This window comes from Pollachius pollachius, assembly GCF_949987615.1.
Source record: "Pollachius pollachius genome assembly, chromosome: 20".
Taxonomy (NCBI): Eukaryota; Metazoa; Chordata; class Actinopteri; order Gadiformes; family Gadidae; genus Pollachius; species Pollachius pollachius.
In genome coordinates, this window is record NC_136953.1 from 9,009,255 (window position 1) to 9,034,235 (window position 24,981).

At 47.6% G+C, this 24,981-nt stretch overlaps 2 protein-coding genes across 3 annotated transcripts in view; both read right to left on the minus strand.

Moving 5' to 3' along the window:
- Positions 1-18: 18 nt before the first annotated feature.
- Positions 19-11,287, minus strand: LOC307091450 (uncharacterized protein). 2 transcript variants are annotated; one of them, XM_079758434.1, is made up of 8 exons: positions 10,921-11,287; positions 1,901-2,381; positions 1,716-1,820; positions 1,553-1,618; positions 1,384-1,478; positions 971-1,269; positions 320-877; positions 19-220 (listed from the first exon to the last, which is right to left on the minus strand). In XM_079758434.1, exons 3-7 carry the CDS (start codon positions 1,779-1,781, stop codon positions 678-680), a joined length of 726 nt encoding a protein of 241 aa, XP_079614560.1. In that variant the 5' UTR covers positions 1,782-1,820; positions 1,901-2,381; positions 10,921-11,287; the 3' UTR covers positions 19-220; positions 320-677. The 2 variants fall into 2 exon arrangements, with proteins under 2 accessions (XP_079614560.1, XP_079614561.1); XM_079758435.1 differs by lacking the exon at positions 19-220 and having other exon boundaries at positions 738-877.
- A 3,307-nt stretch (positions 11,288-14,594) lies between these two features.
- acap1 (ArfGAP with coiled-coil, ankyrin repeat and PH domains 1) overlaps positions 14,595-24,981 on the minus strand; it is a 22,268-nt gene continuing 11,881 nt past the window's right edge. The window contains exons 16-23 of the mRNA XM_079757949.1: positions 23,944-24,038; positions 21,928-22,124; positions 21,499-21,552; positions 20,504-20,703; positions 20,146-20,255; positions 18,738-18,848; positions 18,542-18,603; positions 14,595-15,168 (exon numbers count right to left, since the gene is read on the minus strand). Of these exons, the coding sequence (XP_079614075.1) occupies positions 15,071-15,168; positions 18,542-18,603; positions 18,738-18,848; positions 20,146-20,255; positions 20,504-20,703; positions 21,499-21,552; positions 21,928-22,124; positions 23,944-24,038 (927 nt within the window). The 3' untranslated portion in view covers positions 14,595-15,070. The remainder of the gene's footprint in view (positions 15,169-18,541; positions 18,604-18,737; positions 18,849-20,145; positions 20,256-20,503; positions 20,704-21,498; positions 21,553-21,927; positions 22,125-23,943; positions 24,039-24,981) is intronic.

Genomic DNA, 24,981 nt, shown 5'->3' on the forward strand with positions numbered 1-24,981 from the left:
TACACTGCTTACCGCTTCACACTCTCCACCCCCGGGATGTGGGCGTGGCTGTTGCTGGTCTTGAACCGACCTTTGACCAGCCTGTCCTGGTGGCCGGGGGCGAAGGACACCGGCGCCTTGTCCCGCTCCGTCAGCCTCTCCCAGACAGCGATGATCCCTCTGGTCTGACGGGCCTTGACGAAGGCGTGGTGACGCAGCTCCACAAGGCCAACACGTGGCGCTGGAAAGAAAGCACAACGCACAGACACGGCACATGATGAGACACTGCACGCAAACACTGTGGCGAATATGAAACGTTGACAGGCGACGGTCCACTCACTTCCAACTCCTCCTGCTCAGCCTGCTGTACTTCCATCCTGTCATCGTCAGGAGGTGGGCGGGGCGATCCCAACGAGGCATCGACCTCGAGCACACCTCCTGGAGGAGAGCGCTGTGATGCTCGAGGAGACGGATCTCCTCAGGCTCCTCCTCCTCCTTGAAGCCCTCACCGCCGCCGCCGTCGTCCTCTTCCTCCTCATCGGTCCCATCCGGAGCATCGGGATCCGGCTGTAGCACAGCGCCCGACTGGGAGTACAGGTACTCTACCCCCAAGAGTTCCACTGCAGAGAGAGACACCCACACACACATTAGCAGATGCCACAAGAACAGCCGCAGCAAACACTCTTTGTCGCTAATCTCTATGTGACTGTGTACTCCCTCGGCTGGGTGAAGTCGTCGACCGGCTGGACCCCGTTGACCTCACAGGCCAGCTGGTTGAAGCAGTGCTGCAGCCGGGCGCTGTGGCACCGCAGCGCCGCTCGACGGCCGCGGTTCTCGTTCCACCGCACCAGGCCCTCCAGCAGGTACACCTGATAGTGAACGTCACTAGAGGTGGTACCTGTACATAAATCACAAGGGAGAAGAGTTAGTGATAGGCAAACAAAAAACAAAATAAAAACAACACATGTAAACGCGGTGGAAAAAGATTTACCCGGAACGAAGCGGCACTGGCGCAGGTGGAAGGACTCGAGGGAGGGCGAGCCGCGAGCGCACCGGAAGACGGGGAGCCTCACACCACCCTTGGTGATCTCTCCCGTCGGGCTGGAAGAAGGCATGGTCTGTGGCGGGGGGCTGCGTGTAGAGGAGCCGGGCGCCTGGCGGGTACCACCACAGTCGGGGCGGTGTGTTGAGGACCACCTTCCCGCTGCTGGGGTCCCTGCGGAACAGCGCCCGGCCCACCCACTCCTGCTGCTCTTCAGGCAGCGTCTTCCTCCAGCTGAGGGCAAGCAGCTGAAACACACACACAGCAGACACACACAGTTAGCGGGTGTGAATGTGCAGCAGACAGGCACACATAAACACACACATCATAAACACACACACACACACACACATCATACATACCTCTTTGCCGGTTGCAGGCCTCTGGGCCATCGGTCCTGGCCCTGGTGCTGGTCCTTCCAGCGGGACAGCGGCTGGTGGGGCGTCCCTGGACGTGCCTAACACATGTCAGCGTTAGGGTGGTGCATTACACGTGCATCACAGGTGTACTCACATCTAAACGTATACTTACTGGGAGGGTCGACCTCGTCGGAAGCGGCGAGCAGTTGGGCGTCGGTTGGGTCCGAGTAGGAGACGCCTGCAAAGAACGACAACGAGACGACAACATGAACTGATGAAGCTCTGGTGTGTTGTTAAAAGCACCTCACAGGCTGTTTTGTAGACGGTGCAGTTACCCGGCCGTGGGAGGACATGTCGTGGCTCCGGTGCTGCCTTGGGCTCTGCGTCCCGGGCCAGCACATATTTCTGCAGGGCCTCCATCTTGGACCCAGCTCACAAAGCTGTAGCAGAGCAAAGAAAAAGACACAAAATCAACACAGACACACGTACACACACACACACACACACACACAATACTTACGATCGACTCTCTTGGTCCCGTGTGCCGTACATGGACTTGTAGGTCCGGTGTGAATTCACCCCGAACCCCACCAGCTCGTCGTCCAGCCCCCTGGTAGACAGGGAGCCCTCACACAACCTACGCCTGCCGACGGCCGTCACCATGGGTGGGAACAACCCGGCAAAGGAGGCAAGGGCGTCCTTGTTCTCCATGAGGGGCGACTTGCTGGTGTCCCCTCCCTCCCTTTCTCTCCTTGTGGTGGGATGCCAAGATGGTGACCCACCGCATTTCCCAGCAGCCACTGGAAAGTTTGGTCGCGGTACTGGCCAAACTGCAACTCGCTCTCAGCCAGCACAAACTCGTCAGAGACGTCACCCTTCTGCAGGGCTCTGGCCCTCACCTCGGCACGAACCACATCACCCCTCTTCACCTGAGCCCCAGTGGCAGAGGCCTGGCGTTTGCTTGCCAGTGCGTCAGCGGCATCAGATGGGCGAAGGGTGAGCTTGGAGGAAGAGGGTCGAACCGGAAAAGGGGAGCAAACAACATTTTGTGAAAGACAAGAAGAAACAAAACAGTCAGTGAAGTGTATTACAATGTACTAATTGGGTGTTAGGATAACACTGTTGATATCCATGTTAATGTCAGGATATCAGCCCATTAGGGATGTTAGGGTCATACTGTCAACATTAATGTTAATGTCAGGAGACCATTAGCTTTAGCATGATAGTGACCTGCTGCTGTTCCCCCATCAATTCACACCTCTCTTATGCAAATCGCAGTTGCATTTCAAACACCGAAATCACACATTTACACTTTCAATTTCCTTCCAGCATTTATACCACAACTTCTCTAGGGTCTACATCATATAAAAACCGTCGTCTAATATCAGTTTAATGCATTTTGTACAATTTGCCATACATTTCAATGGATTTCAACTATGCGCATTTCAAACACCGAAATCACACACTTACACTTTGAATTTCGTTACAGCATTTATATCCCAGCTACTCTAGGGTCTAGCATAAAACATCGTTGACTGATAACAGTTTAATGCATTTTACACAACTTGCCAGGGCTAATAAATACGTTTCAATGGGAATCGCAAAGGTCTATACTTTCAACATAAAGTGTACACATTTATTATTCGAAATTCGTCCCAGCCTTTGTACCACAGATACCCTAAGGTCTATAGCATATAACCGCGTCGTCTTCTCACTTTTTAATGCATTTCAAGCAATTTGCCAGGCCCTGTTTTAAAGGCTCATCACCGCGCCATTCGTTTCAATGGGAATTGCGACGGTCTATACTTTCAACATAAAGTGTACATATTTATGCTTCGAATTTCGTTCCAGCATTTATACCACATCTAACATAAGTAGATTGGCGAACACAGCTTGCGTGTTGCTGATGGATGTCACAATCTCTGTGTTCGTCAATCTACCTATCGAGTGTTAAAACAAAATGGCTATTTATTGCCTTTTAAGTGGTTTAAAATAGCGATTTAGTTCTTACAATAACCAGTGCCCCCGTCGTTCCAAGTTCATAGCGTTTTGATAGAATCGGCTAAAAACAGCCAACTGAAGAAAGCGTCTATATACGGTTTCTGTGCTCCAAAACGAACGTTTCAACTCGTTATCATACAAAACATTTCCAAAATCCATTTTACACCAGAATTACCCTTTAACAAAGTACAAAGGAGCTTGCTTTATAAGGACCTCTTTCTCTGTCGCCATCACTTATGGCGACAGAGTATAGCTTCCAACTTCCACATTATAGCTTCCAACTTTTCTTTCCTCGAGTCACGTCACAACGCTTCAAAGTCAAGGCGGCCAACCTGACCATCTAGACGCCACCCCCTGGGATGGAGTGTAAGCATTACAACGGTCCTCTTCCTGTCAGGCTCTCTTTCTCCATTTTCCTTTAACAGTACAAGAGGTCCGTTGGTGCTCTTTGGGAATCTTTTTCGAAGGTACGGGTGTTCTGTGGCTAGTAATGTAATGCGATCTATGTCGTTTCAGATCATTTTTGATTTTTATTTGTAAATGAAGGAGGGGCATTTTAAAGTTTGTTGGGAGAGCAAACCTTACCTGCGAGCGCAAACAACCAACTATTAGCCTAGCATATATGGCGAGCAATCAAGTGATTTTCTAACCATCTTTTCTTTATTTTCCATTTAAAATATAAGAGAGCAATTCGTCTAAGCGATGACAACCATGAAAACAGCAGGACTAAACAAGAGGTAATGTTTATCGGTAGGCCCTACTTACATGATTCTACTACTGGCTCTTTGCATGGTTTCATAGGCCTACGGCTCTTAAGTTTATATCGATGTGTTTCTATTTATTTATATATAGGCCTATATATTTTTCATGTCACACAAATGCGCGCTTGACGCAATTCTTCGCGTGATCGAGTCTGTAGGCCTACATTAACTTTGTCTGTCAAATGGATGCCAAAACGTGGGTGTGGACTGTGGAGGGCCGTCGCAGGGACGTGCGAGGCCCTTTACAGACCCGTCTCTAGAAGTTGAAAATATTCGGGACTTTAGCCCAGAAGTGAAACGTCCAATAAGCTATCCCAGGAAAAGACGATCCATTTCCCGGGAATTCCGGGAAATAGCTTATTAATATTATTATTTGTATGATTATTACTATTAGTATTATTAGGCTATTATATTTTTTTATTATCATTATAAGCTATTATATTAGCTATTATCTTTTTTTTTGAGTGTGGACTGTGGAGGGCCGTCGCAGGGGGAACTCCATTATAAAAAACATTGAATGATTCCTCAACCATTCTGTTAAACTAAATCAATTATGTTGCTGTTGAGATTTGTAAGCGGCTGCAAACGGGAATAATAATAAGGGGGAAACGGATCAGTGTTTCGCCGTGTGTGTCGCTCCTTTCCTGGGGCTCGAGTTAGGCTACGCGTAGTTGTGTGTGTCCGGCGTGGTTTTATGTGTCCGCAACGTTACCGTATGACAACAATAGACGCGCACTCATTGTGTTTTTTATTTTATTTTATTTATTATCTATGTTTCCCGTCATAACCTTTCCCGGGAATCGGGAAATAGTCTTGATCAGATTTCCCGGAGATTAAAAATATCGGTAGGCCTGTTTATTCACCTCTCAACAGTTTATGCACCTCAAAAAAACCCATTAAGTAGGCCTGCCACTGGTTATACACCTTAGACAACAGCCTCCACAACCAACAAAAACATCCCTGGACAACATAAGTAACAGAACAGGTCGGCTGACACTAGGCACGCATTCGAGCAGCAAGTAGCCTATGTGACATTCACTTGTGCATTTGCGTGTCAAGGCTAAGCAATTTTCGTAAAACCATTTTTTTTGTTGATAATTAGGCTAACTGTCTATGATATAGGCGGACAAACTGTCTACCATATTATTTTCGATTCAAACCAGGATTCTGCGCATTGCAGAATCAAATGTAACAAGTTTACTCGGCAACCAATGAGCATTGACCAATGCTCATTTTGGTTGCTCATTGACCAACCATCATTTTGGTTGTGTATGCTATGCATACACAACCAAAATGATGCGATTTCCCCGTTCATTTATTTTATTTTATTTCAGTTACAGTTTGCACATTTAATATTAAAATAATAACTAAAAGGGATTTTTTTGGCCACTTCATGACCTTTGGTAGGAGGGGCATTAATGACCGCTGGGGGGGGGGGGGGGGGGGGGCACGGCCCCCAAATGCCCCACCCCGCCGACACTGATATTAGGGCAACTCAAAAGAAAAAATAGAATTTAAATTCACAATACAATGTGTGTGTAATAAAAAAGTAAATACAGCTTATTTTATTCTCCAAACATTTTGGACAAAGAACAATCCACATGAATCTGCAGTTCTCTATTGGCCGAGGCCCAATCACCGCAAGGTTTGGCCTTGCCCCAAATTCTGTTTTTTGGAAAGGTAATGCAAATAAGTGCCAGCTACAAGTATTATTATGTAATGCATCAGACACACTGTATTATGTGTCTGCATTTGTCTCGAGACAATTAAACTAACTATACAATTATACTATTGCATTCAACAGTGGAGAAGATGAGATCCTCTTGGCTGAAAATGGACTGAGCAGAGAGCACCCTGCCTGCAGCGGGTAAACACGCACACACACACACACACACAGGGACGGATTATGAGTCAGCGGGCGAAGAGAAAAAAATACAGACAGCACACAGGTGATCATATTGTCGATTGTGAAACAATTTACATGATCTTGACTTTGAAAAATGCAACAGTGCAGCCAAGAGAGTATATACTGGGTTGATAAGAGATGAGAGGCAGCTGAGCGCAAACAGGTAAGGAGGGTTGGGCTGTTGAGAGGAGAGTGGCAGGCAGGCAAGTGAGGAGAACGAGAGGCCGTAGCAAATAACTGGGAGGCTGGGCGTGGCTGTCTGTGGGGACGGATTATGAGTCAGCGGGCGACGAGAAAAGCACACACAGCACACAGATGATGATATTGTTGATTGTGAAACAATAAAAATGATGGTTTACTTCTACTCAATCCACACACATTTCCCACTTCATGGCTGGTGATCATTTCCCATTTTGGTATTCAAAAGATTCTCTGGCTCTAAGTTAAGGCTTCCCTAGCTGTCTGCTTTATTTCACTGTTGCAGTCAAAAGATAATTGACTGGCTACTATTCATGTAGAACCATTTAATAATTGCCCTGTAGCCACCAAGTTCTGTGAAGAAATTCGTTGTAAAAAGTTATGTTAAACATTTGTGCATCAGTTTGGTCTCTGGAATGCACTTTATACTGAGGCTATTGTACATACATACATCTCCACTGAGCCATGCAGAAGCCTGATAGTATATAGAAGTATAAGCTATATATATATCAGTCCAGAGTCCAGTGTTCGTGGGGGCAGAGGGGAGGGAAGGGAGAGAGTTGAGCTTCAGTGTTATGGAGCGGGAAAACATTACCTTCAATATATATACCTATAATATGCCATTATATTTGATTGAGGGGGCTCTTTCAGGTATGAGGGATGAATTACACAACCCGTGCATATAATTGAGGTGCCCTATTGAGACATATTCAGGGCCGGATTAAGAAAATGGGCTTTAAGGGCTGCAGCCCCGGGCCTCGCTCATGTTGAGTGAGTCAACGGAACTGCTGCTACATCTACCACCACTAGCCAACCAACTGCAATTGCCATGACCAGCCAGTCTGCTAGTGCCCTTACTAGCAGAACAAGCTCTGCTAATGCAGAGCCAGAGCCAGGTTCACAATCTCAAGTGTGCAGAGATGAAATGTATGGCTCCCTTAATTGTAAAATAGTTTTAAAACTTGTTTGTATGTAAGGCTAATTCAAATGCGTTCCACCCTGGAGATGTTGCACTTGCACTGTAGGCATAGCTGACTGCCTGTTTGTGAGTAATAATGGCCATTCCCTGGCTATTTAATTTTTGCTTTGGAATAAATGAATATCTGTGTACACACTAATAAACACTAATAAATGTAATTTGTCACACCAAATTTGTACCGGGTACGTAATCCATACGTAATCCATTCCAAACCTGCCTGGCAACAGATGATCGCGGACGATTGCGTTGATTGACGTAGGAAGGTTCAAGAACAATCGCGAAGTCGTTCATTGAGTTCAAGAACATTCGCGAAGTCGTTCATTGAGTGCGACAAGACAGATAGCCCTACCTTTACAAATTACATTTATTAGCGTTCCTAACTTTATATTTGTATTGCATTTAATTGTTTAATCGAATTTAGCTAGTAACCTCTGTGTTTAATGTGTAGTAAACCGAGTGTTTAACTGCGAATGTTCTTGAACCTTCCTACGTCAATCGACGCGATCGTCCACGATCATCTGTTGCCAGGCAGGTTTGGAATGGATTACGTATGGATTACGTACCCGGTACAAATTTGGCACCCGCTACAAATTTGGTGTGACAGTTCCACCAAGCGGAACCAGGCTGTGATCCTTGTTTTGTATTATTAAAAGTGCCTTTGTGGCTTAAGAACTTTGTGCTGTTTCAGGTGGCGGTTCGCTCACCGTGCCAGGAGTCGAGGCCGCGCGAGTCGAGGCCGCGCGAGTCGAGGCCGCGCGAGTCGAGGCCGCGCGAGTCGAGGCCGCGCGAGTCGAGGCCGCACGAGTCGAGGCCGCGCGAGACGAGGCCGCGCGATGGGAGGCCGCGTGAATCGAGGCCACGCAAGACGGGGCCGTGCGAGTCGAGGCCGCGCGGGTCGAGGCCACGCAAGACGAGGCCGCGCGAGTGGAGGCCGCACGAGTGGAGGCCGCGCGAGTCGAGGCCGAGTGAGTCGAGGCCGCGATAGACGACGACGCCACGCTACGTGCAGGACCACCGCTCCTCCGAGAGGCCTCCCGAGGCTTCATCAAAGGGTGGAGGAGTGAGGCAACCCGGCCCTTGCCAATCAACTTGCAGAGCACTTAATGGCCAGTGGGAGAGCAGACCTTAAATAGCCTGCTCCAAGGTGCATTCAGGGATCTCTTGGCTTGGGTGTGAGGAAAACCTGTGTCTCTTTGTTCTTTTAAGTGAGAGATCCTTGTTTTTTATTATTAAAAGTGCCTTTGTGGCTTAAGAAATTAAGAGAATCTTGTGCTGTTTGAGGTGGCGGTTCGCCACAATACACAATACATCGCCACAATACATCCCACCACTTCGATGCTTTAAATTTCACAAATTTGGGCATTTAGCAGCAATATGTAGAGGGAAAGCAAGATGTGGCAGATGTGGATGGGAGGATCATGAGTACGATAAATGTAAGGAAGGTGCCAGGGTTAAATGTTGTGATTTTGGAGGCGAGCATAGGGCTACCTATAAAGGGTGTTAGGCGCATTCGAGTTATGATTCCATCTCTGTGGGGTCTCTAAAAAAGAAAATAACTATAGATGCTCAAGTAAATATGTAAGGAAGGAATAATGTATAGAACGCCGGTCATTATCGGGAAAATAAGCCCAGACAGGGCGAGCGGTTTTCAATAGGTGAGGCGCGCCTCCCCTGGGGGGCGCCAAAGAGCCACAGGGGAGGCCCGACACTCAACACGCAAAGAAAAGATACACAAATCTGTATGCAGCTCTATTGATATCGGTAATTGTGCGTGCTTGTTTTACTTTTAAAATGCATCGTTTCCTTGTCCTGAATGCGTTTCTGGTTGTCTGTGGAGAGCGAGTTCCCCTATGAAAGTCCTAATCCCCTTCACCTCAACCTACTTGTGTGAGTGTGGGTTTTCCGCACTGACCCTGATTAAAAACAAATACAGATCAAGGCTGCAGGTGGAGGACGACTTGCGTTTATTTCTCTCTGCAGTGCAGCCCCGCATCGAACACCTCTCCCATCAAAAGCGAGGCCTTATTGTTATCACTGATATGGACGATTAAATTGAAGGTCAAAGTTGTGTCTTGAATGCATAAATTGGTTGGGCCATAGGGTTGATGCTGCTCGTAGTGCAAATTATGTGAGTATGGCGCATTTTGTTTGTGGTTTAAATCTGTGGTTTTATGTGGCTGAAATCGTTAACAAGTTTGATGAAAATATGTGAATCTGTTCGATCTCATAACATGCCGTTGTCGTTCATTGATCCGAGAGCTGTCTATTGTGCTGATTTCTTTCGAGACGATGTGCATCTCCTTCAAATGTACGCTTAAGGTCCAGACACACAGCGCCGATTTCAGCCGTCGGGTGTCGTCGGTTGTAGCTTTGTTTTGTTGACTTGCGGATAGGCCTAATGATGTTCAGTGATTTTAAAAGTAGCCTCAATCAGGCCTGCATGAAGTTGGAAATTATTTGCTGTTGCAAAGAATCGTTTATGAATGCACTTTTAAAAAAGTTGTGGAAATAAAATTTCTTCAAATACAATATTAAAAAACATTTACATTTGATTAGTTATTGAAAGTCATCATTGCCTGGAACACATAAAAGATGCCATTTACTGAAGAGGCATGTTAGGTCAGGCGGACGGGAATATATTTTTTTTTGAGGGGGGGGGGGGCTCGGCTGTCCTTACCTACTCTAAGGGGAGGCTCACATTCACCCAATTTGAAAACACCTGTTCTAGAATATTTACAGAACACGGCTAAACGCTGTGTTCGCCTCGCCATTGCGATACATCCACTGTAAACAGAGCGCATGGTACAGTGGCTGCAAGCTGCTCAGGGCCACACCCCCACCCTCCTCCTTGACCCGCCTCTCTCCTCCTCATTTGCATTAAAGCTACAGACACCGTGTTAGTGGCCCACTAATACCTTTATTAAAGCATCCATAAAATAGCAGTTAAAAAGCGTAGTAAAACTAAAAACAAAAAGATAATAACACTTTGTATAAAGTTAATTTATTGCTGTTCTGAAAAACAAATGGCAAAAACATGCACATTTTGTTTAAAATTGCTTTGAGTATACTGTTCAAATAGTGACATCATGTTGTCATTTTGTACTATGTCTGCTTCAGTTTTTCATACATGAAGAAAAACTAATTCTGTAATTACGCTGCAAATTAAATAGTAATAGCACTTTATAAAGTTCATTCAATGCTGTTCTTTGAAAAGTGGTAAAAACATACCAATTTTTTTCACAATTGCTTTTGTGGATGTTGATTAAATACTAACAAAACTGCATTTTGTACCATTTCTGCTTTATTTTTTTCATATTCTTATCATAACATTTACTCTTATCAAATACCCTACATTTTACAGCTTTTTATAAAGAGATCAAATTAATATTGAGCTGAATTGAATTTAGCCTATTGGTCCGGCCCTCCACAACAGTCCCTGTTTCTCATGTGGCCCTTTGGGAAAATTAATTGCCCACGCCCTAGAGGCAGGGCCACCTCGGATGCCCAGCTAAGTGTCTCTCCTTTTGCTTGATAGAGATTAGATCAAACCTTTACTAAATAAAGTGAGTTAAAAGCGATCCTGATTCAGTCACCTTTTCAAAAGAACATGACACACCCACACCCATACCCACACACTAGAAGAAATCGAGAAGTGTCTTGAATTAAGTTAAGAGTCAAGTTAAAATATTGTTTACCTGGGGATCCGAAGTGCTGTTCCTCTGCCTCATCAGGGTCGGTAAAGACAGATTCTTTCCCGTTGTATGTAATCCTCAATTTAGACAGGTAGAGAAGCCCGAATCTCACTCCCGGTTTGTCCCGTAGCAGGTTCCGTGCGAGGGTGAATGCTGCTCGTCGTTTCACCACAGCCTGCGGCAGATCCCGCAAGATTTGGATCTCAACATTTCAGATTCTTAATAGGCTATTGCAAGTAGCTGTCCATATGATTTCCTCATAGGTGTGACACTAGTGTCACCCGTCTTCCTGACGTGTCTGTCTGTTTGGGCTCTGTGGGCTCGTTCTGTCACAGCGGGTTTCGGTTAAGTTCACACCTGTTGGCATTACCGACATGACATTTCATGCCAACAGGTGTGGATTTGATTAGCTGGTATAACCCGTTTGGCACAGGGAATTAATGATTTCCCTCTCTCTCTATTTTCCTTTCCTGTTCCAAACGGCTTGTACCAGTTAATCACACCCAAACCTGTTGGCATGACATGAGCCATGACATAAGTGTTAATGGCCGGGTCATTATTCGGCTTTTAACACAGCCATCTCCCCTCTCAGAGAAGCTGCTAGGCCATCCCCAAAATGCACCAGAATACAGGAAATCAAATCTATTAAATTCAATTTTTTTTATCGGGGGGGGACCCCAGACCCCAGACCCCAGACCCCAGACCCCAGACCCCCGGTCTATTACTGTGCCCCACCAACATTTTTGATCACCAGCCACCACTGCTTCCGCTGCCTGGACTGGAGCCCCACGTCCTTTGTGTCGAGGGGGAGGGCTGTCCCAGCCGCGTCCACGGATGCACCACAGTTCCACCTCAGCCCGTTCTGCCTGGCCCAGAGCTGGATCGAGGCTCTGGGGCTCGGCGAGGCGGACATGCTGCCCCAGACCAGTAGCGATTCTACGTCCAGTTACGGCCCGGGCAAGACTTCCTCCAAGCGGGGGGGGGGGGGGGGGGGGGGGGGGGGGGAGGGTTTGTATCATGACCCTACGGACTTCAATGGAGGTTTCATTCCGTCTTCTCAACGAGCAGGTGTGCGCCTGCAGCCAGAGGGGGCGCCAATATACCAATTCCCCACACAATGTTATGTACTTCATTGAAAACCACTTCGCGGCGTGTTTTTATTTTTCACTGCTCGTGGCGCCCCCCATGTGATTTGGCGCCCCCCACAAATATGGTGCCCCGGGCGGCTGCCTGGTTCACCCGTGCCTAAAACCACCACTGCCCCAGACACTCCGGCACCAGTCCCCGCAGGAAGGCCTGGAGCGCCAGGTCCTCCCGTGCAGCCGTGGGGAATTCCGGGTAGCCGTGTCGGGTCAAGAGTTGGACATCAGCAGCGTAGACCCCCAGGCTCTCCTCCTCCTTGCGGCGGTGAGAAGCCAGCAACTGCCGGCTCTGGTCGCTGAAGACTTGCTCACTGAACTGCCTCTCCAGTGCTCTGGTCAGGGCCTTAAGGTCTCGCTGGTCCGCTTGGTCCAGGTCGAGCAGCACCCGTGCTGCCGTCGACGGCCTCCTCGGCACCCCAGCCGTTCTGCCACTCTGCAAGCCGGAACTGAGCCAGGTATGGCTCCAGTGCCGTTGCCCCAGAGAACTTCGGCAGCCTAACCGCTGTCCTTGCCACCAGGGGGCGGTGGACAGCTAAAAGGTCTCCGGCCATTCCGGTCGTGGCCAGGGGGGGGGGGGGGGGGGGCGCTGCGCTCCAATAACGCCTGGTGTGTCTTTCAGCCTCTTAAGTGGCCGAATCCAATTATATTGAACAGCAACCGCCTCGTCGCGGAATGTGAATCGGAATCACAAGCGGTGCGAGCGCGTCCATATCCTGGGATCCTGATGGGGAGGCTACGCATTCCTGATCTCGGTGCCACGGGAACGCCATGTGCAAAACGCAAGAGTTGGGACGAATGGATTGGACCGGGGCCTCCTCAGAGAGTCAGGGGCCATGTGAGGGTACCCCACTGGTTGAATGTAGGTTTTTCTGTTTTTCTTGCATTTTAGATTTTGTTTGTCTTCGAAGTAACACATGCAAACCCTGTGCGTGCCACAGCGCAAATGTTCCAAATGTTTTTTTTTTGGTTAACTAGTTAGAAAACCTAAAAGTGACAATTCATCAACTTCACAGATCAAGATGGATTAGTGCTTGTAATGGAGCCGCCGGCTACGATCGAACATTCAGTGCTCAGCATCTCCAACATTATAGATGAAACTACCATTTGCAAAAAACGGAGGGCTACGCAAATAGTCTGGAGTGAACTGAGGCCAGGTCCTCGATTGGTAGTGTTGGCTATGTAAGGCTGGAGAAGGCTATTTAAATATATTAAAGATTTGTGCGAGAATCTATATCTCTCCAGCAAAAAGTCATCCGGATATGCCAAGATGTCGAGCCGTGGTCTTATTAATCACTCCCGGTGGATTGCACAAATAATTTGTGGCGCTCAGATATCAATCATCAAAAGGGCATATTTGCGAACACATGAAATCTGCGGTGAATACGGGTTTAAATACCCCAAACCGGGTTATGTTCTAGACTTAACCTGCGCAAAACCTGCTCCGACCAGGTTTGATTCAGAGCATATGTTTCTGTAGTAACTAACATACCGTGTTAATTTTGGAACGGATAACCTAGGGTTACCGCAAACCCTGGGTTAATTTACCCGGTTATGTGATAAAACCGGCTTTGTGGAATACCCCACAAGGCTAGGCTAACTTAACCTACGATGTAATTTTCCATGCAACTCATCTACAGCTCATCCAAACGTAGCGGCTATTTCATTACAATGAAATGGGATGTAAATTATTTTAGTCCATGCTTCTTCTGATGACGTTTCAAGCTAAAAACAGTTATGGTTTCTTCTCCACATAAGGTTTTATGAGTTTGTAGATAGGTTAAAAAATACAAACATGGCCACTTTGACACAGGTTTACCTGGGTAAATTAGAACAAGTAGGCGTGGCTTATTTACAAGTCCGCCCACTTCCAATATAAACTGCTTTCTTACCTGTGTTTGATAGATGCTTCATGATGAACCCCCTCCAGAACACAAGCTCGTTTACCTTGTGTCTCTGTTGTAATAAACCACCTTTTGGATATTTACCACTCTGAGTCATACCTAGCCCGAGAAGACCATACCACAAAGGATCGAATACATTTTTCATCAAATGACATGCATTACCTGTCCGTGAACATGTTTGCTGCTGAGTTGTCAGATCAATAGTTGTGAAAACAACACCATGAACCCACGCTGCTACAAAACGTTATCAAACTAAGAATTATATTTATTTCCCTCTTCTTCTTTTGATAAAGAGATGAGCAACTTTAACTTCAGGAAAATAAAAGAAAAAAGAGCAAAAGCTTGAATTTCCCTTTTCTGTTTAACAACTTGACTAAACAGTCTCAACCATGAATCCCAACTCCTCAATACCTTTGTCTGTATTAGTTAAACACATTTAAAAAAGTCTCACTATTACCTGGCTTGAAGGTATAGCATTTTTTGTTGCTCTTACGTCACCGTCGTACTAAAAAACGTCCCATGTGCGGGGCGCTACTCTGGCCACGAGAGGCCGCTCGTGTGCAACGTTAGGCTGCCATCTGGCGGTGTAATCAAATCCAACCGCTGACATGAACCATGAACCACTGGAAGCAAGCAACCTCGAAACATAGTAAAAGGATCATGCATTGCATTTTATTTGTTCATCTGATAAACGGTCCGGATTTCGTGTCACTGAGGCATAGGCGACAATAAAAAAAAGCATAAAATACAATACCAAAAACACATCGTCAGAAGGAATTGTTTGGGCTGGTGTATCCGGGCCGTAGCTATGGCAAGTCATTCCAGACCTGTCATACATATCAAATGCTGCTTTTCCCTCAGAAGCCATTTCCCTTGGAAGCCCACCATCCTTTTTCCTTCTTGGTGTTAACTGATCAAACATTAGTCCTCTTGTTTGACCAGTCAACACAAAAGGAGTCCACTGTGCTGGGACCGCTCTTCGTTCTCCCGCGGAGTCAACACAGCAGCTGACCTATGACTCAACGTGTGTGTGTGTGTGTGTGTGTGTGTGTGTGTGTGTGTGTGTGTGTGTGTGTGTGTGTGTGTGTGTGTGTGTGGGGGGGGGTCGCTCTAGGACTTTGGGTCGGCGCTGCGTCGCTTCAGCTTCTCGGGGTTGTTCGACGCCATGTGCGAGAAGTCCCGGAAGATGTCTTGGTACGTCGCGTCCCCTGCAGACCACAGGAGAGGGAGAGGAGAGGATGAGGAGAATGGGGAGGGAGGGAGAGAGCACTCTTATCTCAACATTAAAGGTAATGTATTATACCACCAGGTGTGAGTGTGATTAGCCGTCACAAGCCGTTTTGGAAAATCTGTCTCTTCTGACATCACAAGTGGGCGTGTCCACCTGGATGTGTGCTGGATAGATCAGTCTACCAGCCTACCCAGTGGACTGTAGCAAACGTTGCTCATCTATCCGTCACACATCTAGGTCAGGGGTGGGCAACAGTTTTAGTCCGAGGGCCACAGAATAAGCGGAGGGCCACACTTTGGACGATTGCAATTAAACATAGTGACACGATTAAATGGTACAAATTAATTCAATGCAATTATGTATTAGGCTACTTTACAGTTGCCTCGACTTTGCCAGCCTATTTCAAGGCCTGATATTTATTTTTTGCTAGGCCTATCTGACCTTGGCTCCTCTAAGGTTACAGGGTAATTTTAAATATTCTGCGCTTAATTTTGATTGGGTAAAGCTATTTAGGCGGCCGCAGTGTGCGATTGTATCCACAATCGCTGGAATTTAAAGCGATTCTGTTATGCGTGGTCGCCTGAGTGTGATAGAAGCTTCCCCTTGTGACCGCCATGTTTCTGTTCTGCCAATTCATTCTCAACCATGGCCACTCTTAACTTGTTGTGGAAGTACCAGATATGTCAGAGAAACCGACGCGGTCGTTTAGGATTCATAATATCATCCGGAGGCGCACACATTTTGGCCGTGTTCTATAAAATATTCTCATCTAGAACCCGCTGGCCCCCGAGGCTGAGCTCATGCCGGACTCGGGCGCAGGAGTTCAGCTCCGGCACCGGAGTCCGGCAGGTCCTCACAGGGTCTCCTCCGTGTCGCAAATCAGTCTGGACTTCAGGGAGTCAAACACAGCGAAATCGGTTGGATTGATTTCAATAGCAGGATCACGGGTCGGTTAAAGGCAGGGTGTTTTTCCTCCCAATTTCGAGCGCATCGTGGGGGCCGGATTGAAGCACTATGCGGGCTGGTTCCGGCCCGCATAGTATGATCCCATGTCTGATCTAGGTGGAAACAATCACCTATGATGTCAGAAGAGGCAGACTTTCAAAACGGCTTGTAACGGCTAATCACACTCACACCTGGTGGTATAATATGTCACCCTTAGGAAAACACCCCGAGGTCAAGCCCGGGTCACACCATGGTCACAGTGCGGCCTCTTAAGTGGCCGAATCCAATTATATTGAACAGCAACCGCCTCGTCGCGGAATGTGAATCGGAATCACAAGCGGTGCGAGCGCGTCCATATGGGATCCTGATGGGGAGGCTACGCATTCCTGATCTCGGTGCCACGGGAACGCCATGTGCAAAACGCAAGAGTTGGTGACGAATGGATCGGACCGGGGCCAAGAAAACATCTGCACTGCGTGGGCGACGGGAAGGGAACGGAACGTTCGTGAATACGCACAAACTCAACCAAAAGAACCGAGGTGAGACGGATGAGAGACTTCGTCCATGTGATGCTCACGGTTCTGATGACACAGATTTTTGCTCGTTTTGTTCGTCCATTAAAAACAAAACATGAACTCCTTCTCCCGTAACTAAAAGCACAGCTGTTCCCTGAAGGCCACATTTTCACGTGTTCCGTTCTGGGAACACATCCACCTTGGTTGCATCTTGGTTCAGCTAGCGTTCAGAACCAAGATGGCACCAAGATGGCCACTAGGAGACGAGCCTGTAATGCTGACTTGACTAAAGGTCTGCAGCACTTTAGCGGCAAAGCAAAAAAGGAAATAAACAATCGACACGACCAAACAAAGACGCACACAAATGTAACGCATGCACACAACGTTGACATGCACATGCAACATTACCTCTTTGGGTACAGCAGGGGGCGCAATGCACAAGCGCTTGAGACCAGTTGGACATCTCAGCGACAGTGGGACAAAGGCACAACGGGTGCAAGGACACACACACACACACACACACACACACACACACACACACACACACACACACACACACACACACACACACACACACACACACACACACACACACACACACACACACACACACACACACACACCATTAAAAAGCACAGCAACATGGTCCACTGACCAGCAGTAGGGTACATGTGTTCTTCTGAGACCAGACAAAAGCGAACACATTGTCGTTGTTTACCAAACGACAGAAATACTTTGTCCAAGTCAGGCCCCCTCTTCAGCTCTGCACTGCTGTTTATGCATCACACATGCGTACATGCACACACACGCACAAACAACAAACAAACAAAAACACTTAATACAGGGCCACAATGGAAGAATGGATGTATAGCAGTGCAAGGAGAAGTTCATATGATACAACTCTGTTCAATACCAAACTAAAACGGAAGCCCTTCGCTTTGTTAAAAAACCTCAAAACAACAAAAACAAAGAGACAGTGCTCAGCATGGTAAACAAATACAAACAGATTGATTGGTAATAGGTCCAATTGATCAACTACTAACAACCCAATCTGCTATTCACAGAATAGCATTTTAAAGACAAATACGACTGCTTCTGTCATCCTAGTCATGGTCACCATCATGGTCATCATCATCATCATCATCATCAAGGACTGACTGAGACCTTGTGCTAAAGATCACCAGGCATTAAGACGAGGAATGAAATAGAAAAGCACCTTTAAAAAGCCATTCAAAACCCACTGAACAAAAATAAACTCTACCTCTTATCTGAAAAGTCTATTCTGTTTGTTCTTCCTGTGCAAATATTAAATATTGTTCCTTGTATATTATACAATGTACCCTTTATCTCTCTCCCTCCCTCTCTTTCATGGCTTGAACAAAATATTGTTTGAGTGCTCATAGCGCAGGAGAAAGCCCTGCCGCTTCCCTTGCAAATGTTGCATAGAAAAAATAACATAAAAAACACCCCAAACAAAACATAATCGTACATTCATTCGATTTGGCTCCGGATGCACCCTAACATCTTCCACGCTAAAGACCAGCTCTGTAGTAGCTCTCGCTCACATTCACAACAACGCCACTTTCAGTTTGTAACGCGACACACTTGCGCAAACGACACTCTTCTCTCACTCACGACACAACTGTACAACAACAACATTGCACCCTTTCCCTTCTGAGAACTTTAAAAGTGTGGCGGCCGTCGCGAAGGCCGTTTAGAGACCGTGCGCGGGATTCAAAAACAGTCCTACAGTGGCCTCGGATCAGTCGGCGCCCCCCAGAGCCCACCCGCTGATATGGTTCTTCAGGGCCTGCAGGTTCCGCCTGGTTGTCCCCGGCACGTGTCCCCCCCCCCCCTCAGAGCCCGCCCAGCCCTGCTCCCTGGAGTGACCTGATTGGCCGAACCCTCCCTCCGTCTCCCGCATCTCCTTGTTCATCTTGGCGATGCGCAGCCTGTGGGGGGGGGGGGGGGGGGAAGCAGAGGCACAGGACTCGGTTACAGCCTCACGTATCAATGCTGTTACTCCGCCTCATTTGTCCTTTCAATGGGTCACCGCGGTTTATAAAGGGGTTCCCTCAGGACTCACAGGGTGACGATGTCGGCGTTGGCGTTCTCCACGGCGATGCCGATGGGGTCCTTCTGGTCCTTGTCCTTGGCATTGTAGTCGGCGCCCCTCTTCAGGAACAGACACACCAGCCTGCCGGGGCGACACGCAGGGGTCAAAGGTCAAAGGTCGCTCTTTGAGTTTGTGTGGGTGTACAAAAAAGAAAGTGACACTAAAAGATCTTGAATTGAGGTTGAAAATATGAATGCTAACCACCCATCACCCACCTGAAAGGAAAATCTATGCTGACAAGGCAATCTCGAAGATCGCAGAAGAGGTTCATGTAAATCACTGTCAGCTGAGTCAGTATCTATTAGCCAAATCGCACTTGCATTGGCAGTATTATGAATGTAATGAGCTGGGTGTTGGTGGTGAAATTCCTGCCATGCATGCAAATCACAAGGATCTAGTGACGTGTTTTCCATCAGTCAGCAGTGGCTGTTCCGCCCTCACTTGTGTGTGTGTGTGTAGCAGTCAACTGTTTTCTTCTCATAGGTGTCATAAAAAAGAACGAAACAGAGATCTTTGAGATTGCCACTTTAACTGTCTGAGGAAATAAATGTTTACAAAGCTCTGTTCTTCATGATCTCCTTCGTTTTTTGAGAAGTCGATTTTTAGCCTTGAAAAGAGACCAATTATCCTAGCTAGATGGTTAGGGTGTGGTTTCAGATTAGGGTTTTCAGCTTTGATTATTAGGTGTGTTGTCATTGTTTACAAAACAGTTTGTCGATTTAGCCTACGGCATCTAGTCTGGGGTGGCTTGAATCCTGTGGGAAGAACGTAAATGGCTTTTCCCTACAGTTTCTAAACTTACAATAAACATATATGCTCCCAAGAACTACTGAGCTATGAAACCCTAATTAATTACCGTAACATTAAACATTATCATATATATAATTAACAGTAAAAAATAAATCAATCTTAACTCAAACGGCGGTTCTAGCCTGAAGGTAAATTCTTGTTGACTTACGGGGGGTTTAAATGTGGGCTCACCTTGAGCTTGGAAAGCCAGTCTGTCGAGTGCTTACACGTGTTTTTCTTCATGGGTATCAATATATGCAAAGTGTATGTGCATAAATGTGTATTACTATCCGTCGAATACATCTGGTACCTTCAGATCAGCTACACATGCTTGTCTCTGTTAAAAAGAACTGTATATCACAATAAGAAAAGCTGTGTGCGTGCGTGCGTGCGTGCGTGCGTGCGTGCGTGCGTGCGTGCGTGCGTGCGTGCGTGCGTGCGTGCGTGCGTGCGTGCGTGCGTGCGTGCGTGCGTGCGTGCGTGCGTGCGTGCGTGCGTGCGTGCGTGCGTGCGTGCGTGCGTGCGTGCGTGCGTGCGTGCGTGCGTGCGTGCGTGCGTGCGTGCGTGCGTGCGTGCGTGCGTGTGTTACCCGGTGTGGCCGAGCACGGTGGCGTGGTGCAGGGGTCCTCTGCCGTGGGCGTCGGCCTGGTTGACGCTCGCCCCGTTCTGCAGCAGGAACTCACACGCCGCCAGGGAGTTCTGGGGAGACGGGGCCGGTGAGCACGGGGCCGGGGGAGGTTCACCCATACACATATCACCCTCACACACACTCGTATCACACATACTCATAGCTCACACACACACACACTCATTCATGTTAACACACACAAACTCCTATTCACTCATTCATATAAACACACACACACACACACACACACACTCATTCATATTAACACACACACACACTGTCTTATACAAACACACACACACACACACACACCCCTCACCGCGGTCACGGCCTGCAGCAGGGGGCTGCGGGACTCGCTGGCGCCGTTCAGCCAGTTGACGTCGGCGCCGTGGGCCAGGGCGTCCGCCATCACCAGGAAGTTGGGCCGGCCCGCCGAGCGGTACAGCAGAGCGCCGGGGTGCAGGGTGCTGAGGTCCTCCTCCTCCTCCTCCTCCTCCTCCTGCTGCTGGCCTTCCTCAGCTGATGGAGGAGGAGGAGGAGGAGGAGGAGGAGGAGGAGGAGGAGGAGGAGGAGGAGGAGGAGGAGAGGGGGATAAGGAGGAGGAGGGGGAGGAAGAGGAGGAGGAGGAGGAGGAGGAAGAGGAGGGAAAGAGGAGGATGGAGGAAGGAGGAGGAGAACAAGGAGGAAGGAGGAGGTGGTGGAGGAAGAAGAGCAGGAGCAAGAGGAGGAGGAAGAGGAGGTTGTAGTAGTGCAGATCATCTTTTGCACCTCATTGTTTATATATTTGATGAAATACCTGTTGTTTTTTTATGATCACTTCAATACCACTTTTGTGCGTTTGTGTAGTTCTTAGATTAACCTCCCAATGCCATACAAAGTAAAATGTTAATATGTCTTGATTGCATTTGTCACATTACACGGCACACCCTTTATAACATACCACTGTGACTATGAGTTGATCCACAGATAAGACTGCAGAGAGAGGAAGCTCGCTTGGCCCCGTGTGTTCATGCAAAGACACACACACATACGTTTAGAGTTAATCCTGAACAGGATCCTATCACAAAATGTAAAAGAAGCTGTCATGTAAATGCTACTTTACATCGCTGCGTGAGAGGATTCAACGTTAAACGAGGAACAACTTTATAGATGGCTCCAAGAGGGTGGTTTCAAAACCAGTGGGATTGCCTTGGAATGCACCTTTCATTATGAACAGGAACTCTTTGTAGAGTGACACAATCTTTCCACTTCAATCTATGCGTGTGTGTGGGTGTGTGTGTGTGTGTGTGTGTGTGTGGGTGTGTGTTGTCTCACCTTTGTGAAAGCCTGTATTATTCTTTTTGGGGGCAAGGTCATTGTTGCTTGGCCCTAAGAAGTAGGAATGAAGCACACACACAGGAAGAGAGAGAGGGAGGAAGAGAGAAAGATAGGGGGAAAGGAAGGAGAGAGGGAGAGAGGAAGAGAGAAAGAGAGAGAGAAAAGAAGGAGAGGGAGAGAGAGGAAAGGGGGAGAGGGAGGGAGACAGAGAGTCACATGGGAGGCCTTCGGCAACTTCAAAACGTGATAACTGGTTTTACCTGCTGACTACAAACTCCCGTATGCGCACACACACACACACACACACACACACACACACACACACACACACACACACACACACACACACACACACACACACACACACACACACACCCCTCCCCCTCTAGCCTGCTGGGTTATTAAAGCGGTGGGGGGGGTCCTAACCTGAGAGCCGTGGCAGTGTGGCGCGTCCGGGCTTGGGTTTGAGCGGGGGCCTCAGGGAGCGGTCGTGGGTGCCGGCCCGGGTGCGGCGGCCGCTGGAGCGCCGCAGCAGGGGGGGGCCGCGGCCCCCCGCCTCCGGGAGCTTCTGGATGAACTTCTTCTCCACGTACTTGGAGCGGATCCAGGTCTCCTTGTCCCCCCTGGATGACGCACACACACGCACACACACACACACACTTAAATGAGAGCCAAACCAGGGGGCAGTCAGCCCAGAAGGTTATCTGGGCCATTGCAAGGGTACTGAAATAGGTTGGTTTTTTTAACATCATTAACAGAAAACCAGGGTCAAATCCTATATTCTCCGCCAAACGGTTTGTGAACGGTCCACTCTGCATCTGCAACAGGTACTGGTCAGTACTCGACGTTGAAGTTCCTTTTGGTATACTCTTGGACGGCACCACGCAGTGTCTCCTTCGGCCAGGTGTGTGAACCCTCTCTAATCCACGCACAAGGGTTGTTTGGGTTTGGATTCGCCTTATTGGCCGCTTTAATAACTCTTTTCTTTTCTAATAATGTAATGTTGGTTTGTATTTATGGGTTTTATGTGTCACGTGTCCGAGAAGTAGAGCCCATAGAGACCGGTGCGTGAGACTAGCCCGGTGACGTGTACATCGTCAACATACTGAACCTATGACAACGCAGTATGCTAATTCTGCATTTCCCTTGGTCTGAATGGACAGACCAACAGAGTTAAAGAGTTCAACCCATCGCCGCTCACGCAAATCTATGTTAGTTTGTACCTTTGAGCAACTTATCAGACTATAGAGGTTGGACTTTGGTTTTCCTCCCATGGAGCGAAACTCTCATCATTTCTCAGACCATTAGTCCGATATCCAGCCTCTGACCGTTATATTTGATACATATTTGATACCGTTTAAAATAAGTACTACCACATGTGTTCAAAGCGTATAAAGAAAATAATGATTGTGATGAATGTAAGTGAAAGTGTATAGGGATTTGACAGCGAAAAATTAAATGTAGTCCTCGAAAACGTATCAGTGGAAAACGACTACTACGCAACTCCAAATAAGCAACGTTCAGTGGATCTGGGTCTGAAGAAGCATGGAGACGCACAGCAGGCCTCAGGTCTCTCTCTGACACGGCGAGACGGAGAGACGCAGCAGCGTACTGCAGCGGAAACCCGTGCACCTGCACCGCAACCTTTTTTCGGTTTCCACAGCAACATTCAACTCATTACTGTCAACCCGCCACTTCCTGTCTGACTGACAGACGGCTGAGCGAGGAAGGGAGGGGGCGTGCAAAAGAGGCAGACGACAAGAAGGTCTTCGTTTAGTCTCTCCTCGAGATTTATAGAATTCTATCCCTTGGAGACGTCTGCATTCCAAATAAATCTAATCAAATAAAAAAAAAAGGGCTGAATAATGTCATTAAGAGTTGACGACACAGTAGTTGTCCAGTGTCTTACACAAGTCTTCCTTTTTTGAGAGTATGTTTTTTGCTGACTGAGGAGGAGGATAAATAAGTACAGGGATGATCGAAGTTCACTTTGTGTGAAACAGCAATGTCCTTGCTTTCACGTACGCCTTTATCCCAGAGGTGTTACAGCAGGGGTGAACACAGGTGTATCTCAACATGTTAATTATGGGTACTGCTAAGCCAATAACCATCATTAATTAATGAGCTACACCTGATGTCGCCCCATACCAGGAGTCCAGAATGCACTTTAAGGATGGTATCTTGCAGGCCAGAGCGGGAAAATCAACCGGCCAGGCAATTGTTTGAACATGTAACCCTGAATTTGTTCCAATCAATGGATTCACCATTGATTGGCTGGAGGCAGGACCCTGCCCCCCTTACGATGACACCTTTGGGATAAAAGCTACACCATATATATACGAATCGCACCAAATGACCCACACAGACTCACTTCATTTGAGTGGCATTTGTACAAAAGTGTTGACGAAGGATGCTGATGACGTATGCAAATGAGGTGCGCACCTGGGGCTGGTGGGGTGGGGCTTCTTGATGGTGATCTCCTGGATGCGCGCCTCGTAGATGCGGTTGATGGCGTCGTTCCCCAGCTCACACATCAGCTGGACGGACAGACAGACACGTGTGGACATTACATATGCGCTGTTTACATTTCCGACGTGACCCACTGGGTCCGGCTTGGAACCGATAAAGCGGACTCAATATACTCAATATACTCAATGTCAGTCAATACAAAAAAACATGAAGCAGTTTCTAAAGGAAATCCAACGGCCGGAGAGCCGAGTTGCCATAGGAATCAGAACAAGAAGGTTAGTATCTTAAATCTCAAAACAAGTGCGTCAAGACGTTCAGTTCAATTTGACGACAAGAGCTGGAGACATAACTGCTAACATGAACTGCGGCCACGAATGAGAACCACCGATACCACTGGAGAAACTCCACCCAGCACCGCCTCACCATCTACACCCCCCTCCTGTGGAGGCTCTGAGTGCAGCCATAGGCCCTCGTCAAAGAGGCGTAACACAGATGATTAATACTAACTACTACTGCCATGTACCAGGGCCCATACCCCATGGTCACTGTTTGTCCTCTAGACTAGTTCAGTCTGCTAGCCGTGCCCTGGTGTTATGAGTGACCCCTGTGTGCCTCTTGCGATGGCGCCTTTGCAAGAAGGGTCCATTATCGAGCTTCTTGTACTCTTGTACTCAAAACACTCAAAACTCACCTGTTCAGAGTTCACCTCGACTCTGCATAGAAACCAATGCACAGCCACCATTGAATGTTGTACGTCCTGGCACTTGTACATTGCACTTATTCAAGGTACTTAATTGTGTAGCATCTACATTAGCTGCTATCGTTGCTTTACACGGGGAATGGGTTAGCCTAGCGATTGTAATACTTGCACTTGGTTCTATGAACATCTTTACTGTACCGACAGCGATATATTGTTTCACTTCTTATGACAAATGTACTTATTGTAACAAATGCACTTATTGTAAGTCGCTTTGGATAAAAGTGTCTGCTAAATGCCCTAAATGTAAATGT

Excerpts from the sequence above, each read along its gene's own strand:
- LOC307091450 (XM_079758434.1), bottom strand. The coding sequence starts at position 1,781 with ATGTGCTGGCCCGGGACGCAGAGCCCAAGGCAGCACCGGAGCCACGAC. Across the intron at positions 1,619-1,715 it reads ACATGTCCTCCCACGGCCGG|GCGTCTCCTACTCGGACCCA; the intron begins GTAACTGCACCG and ends CGTTCTTTGCAG. Across the intron at positions 1,270-1,383 it reads GGCCTGCAACCGGCAAAGAG|CTGCTTGCCCTCAGCTGGAG; the intron begins GTATGTATGATG and ends TGTGTGTTTCAG.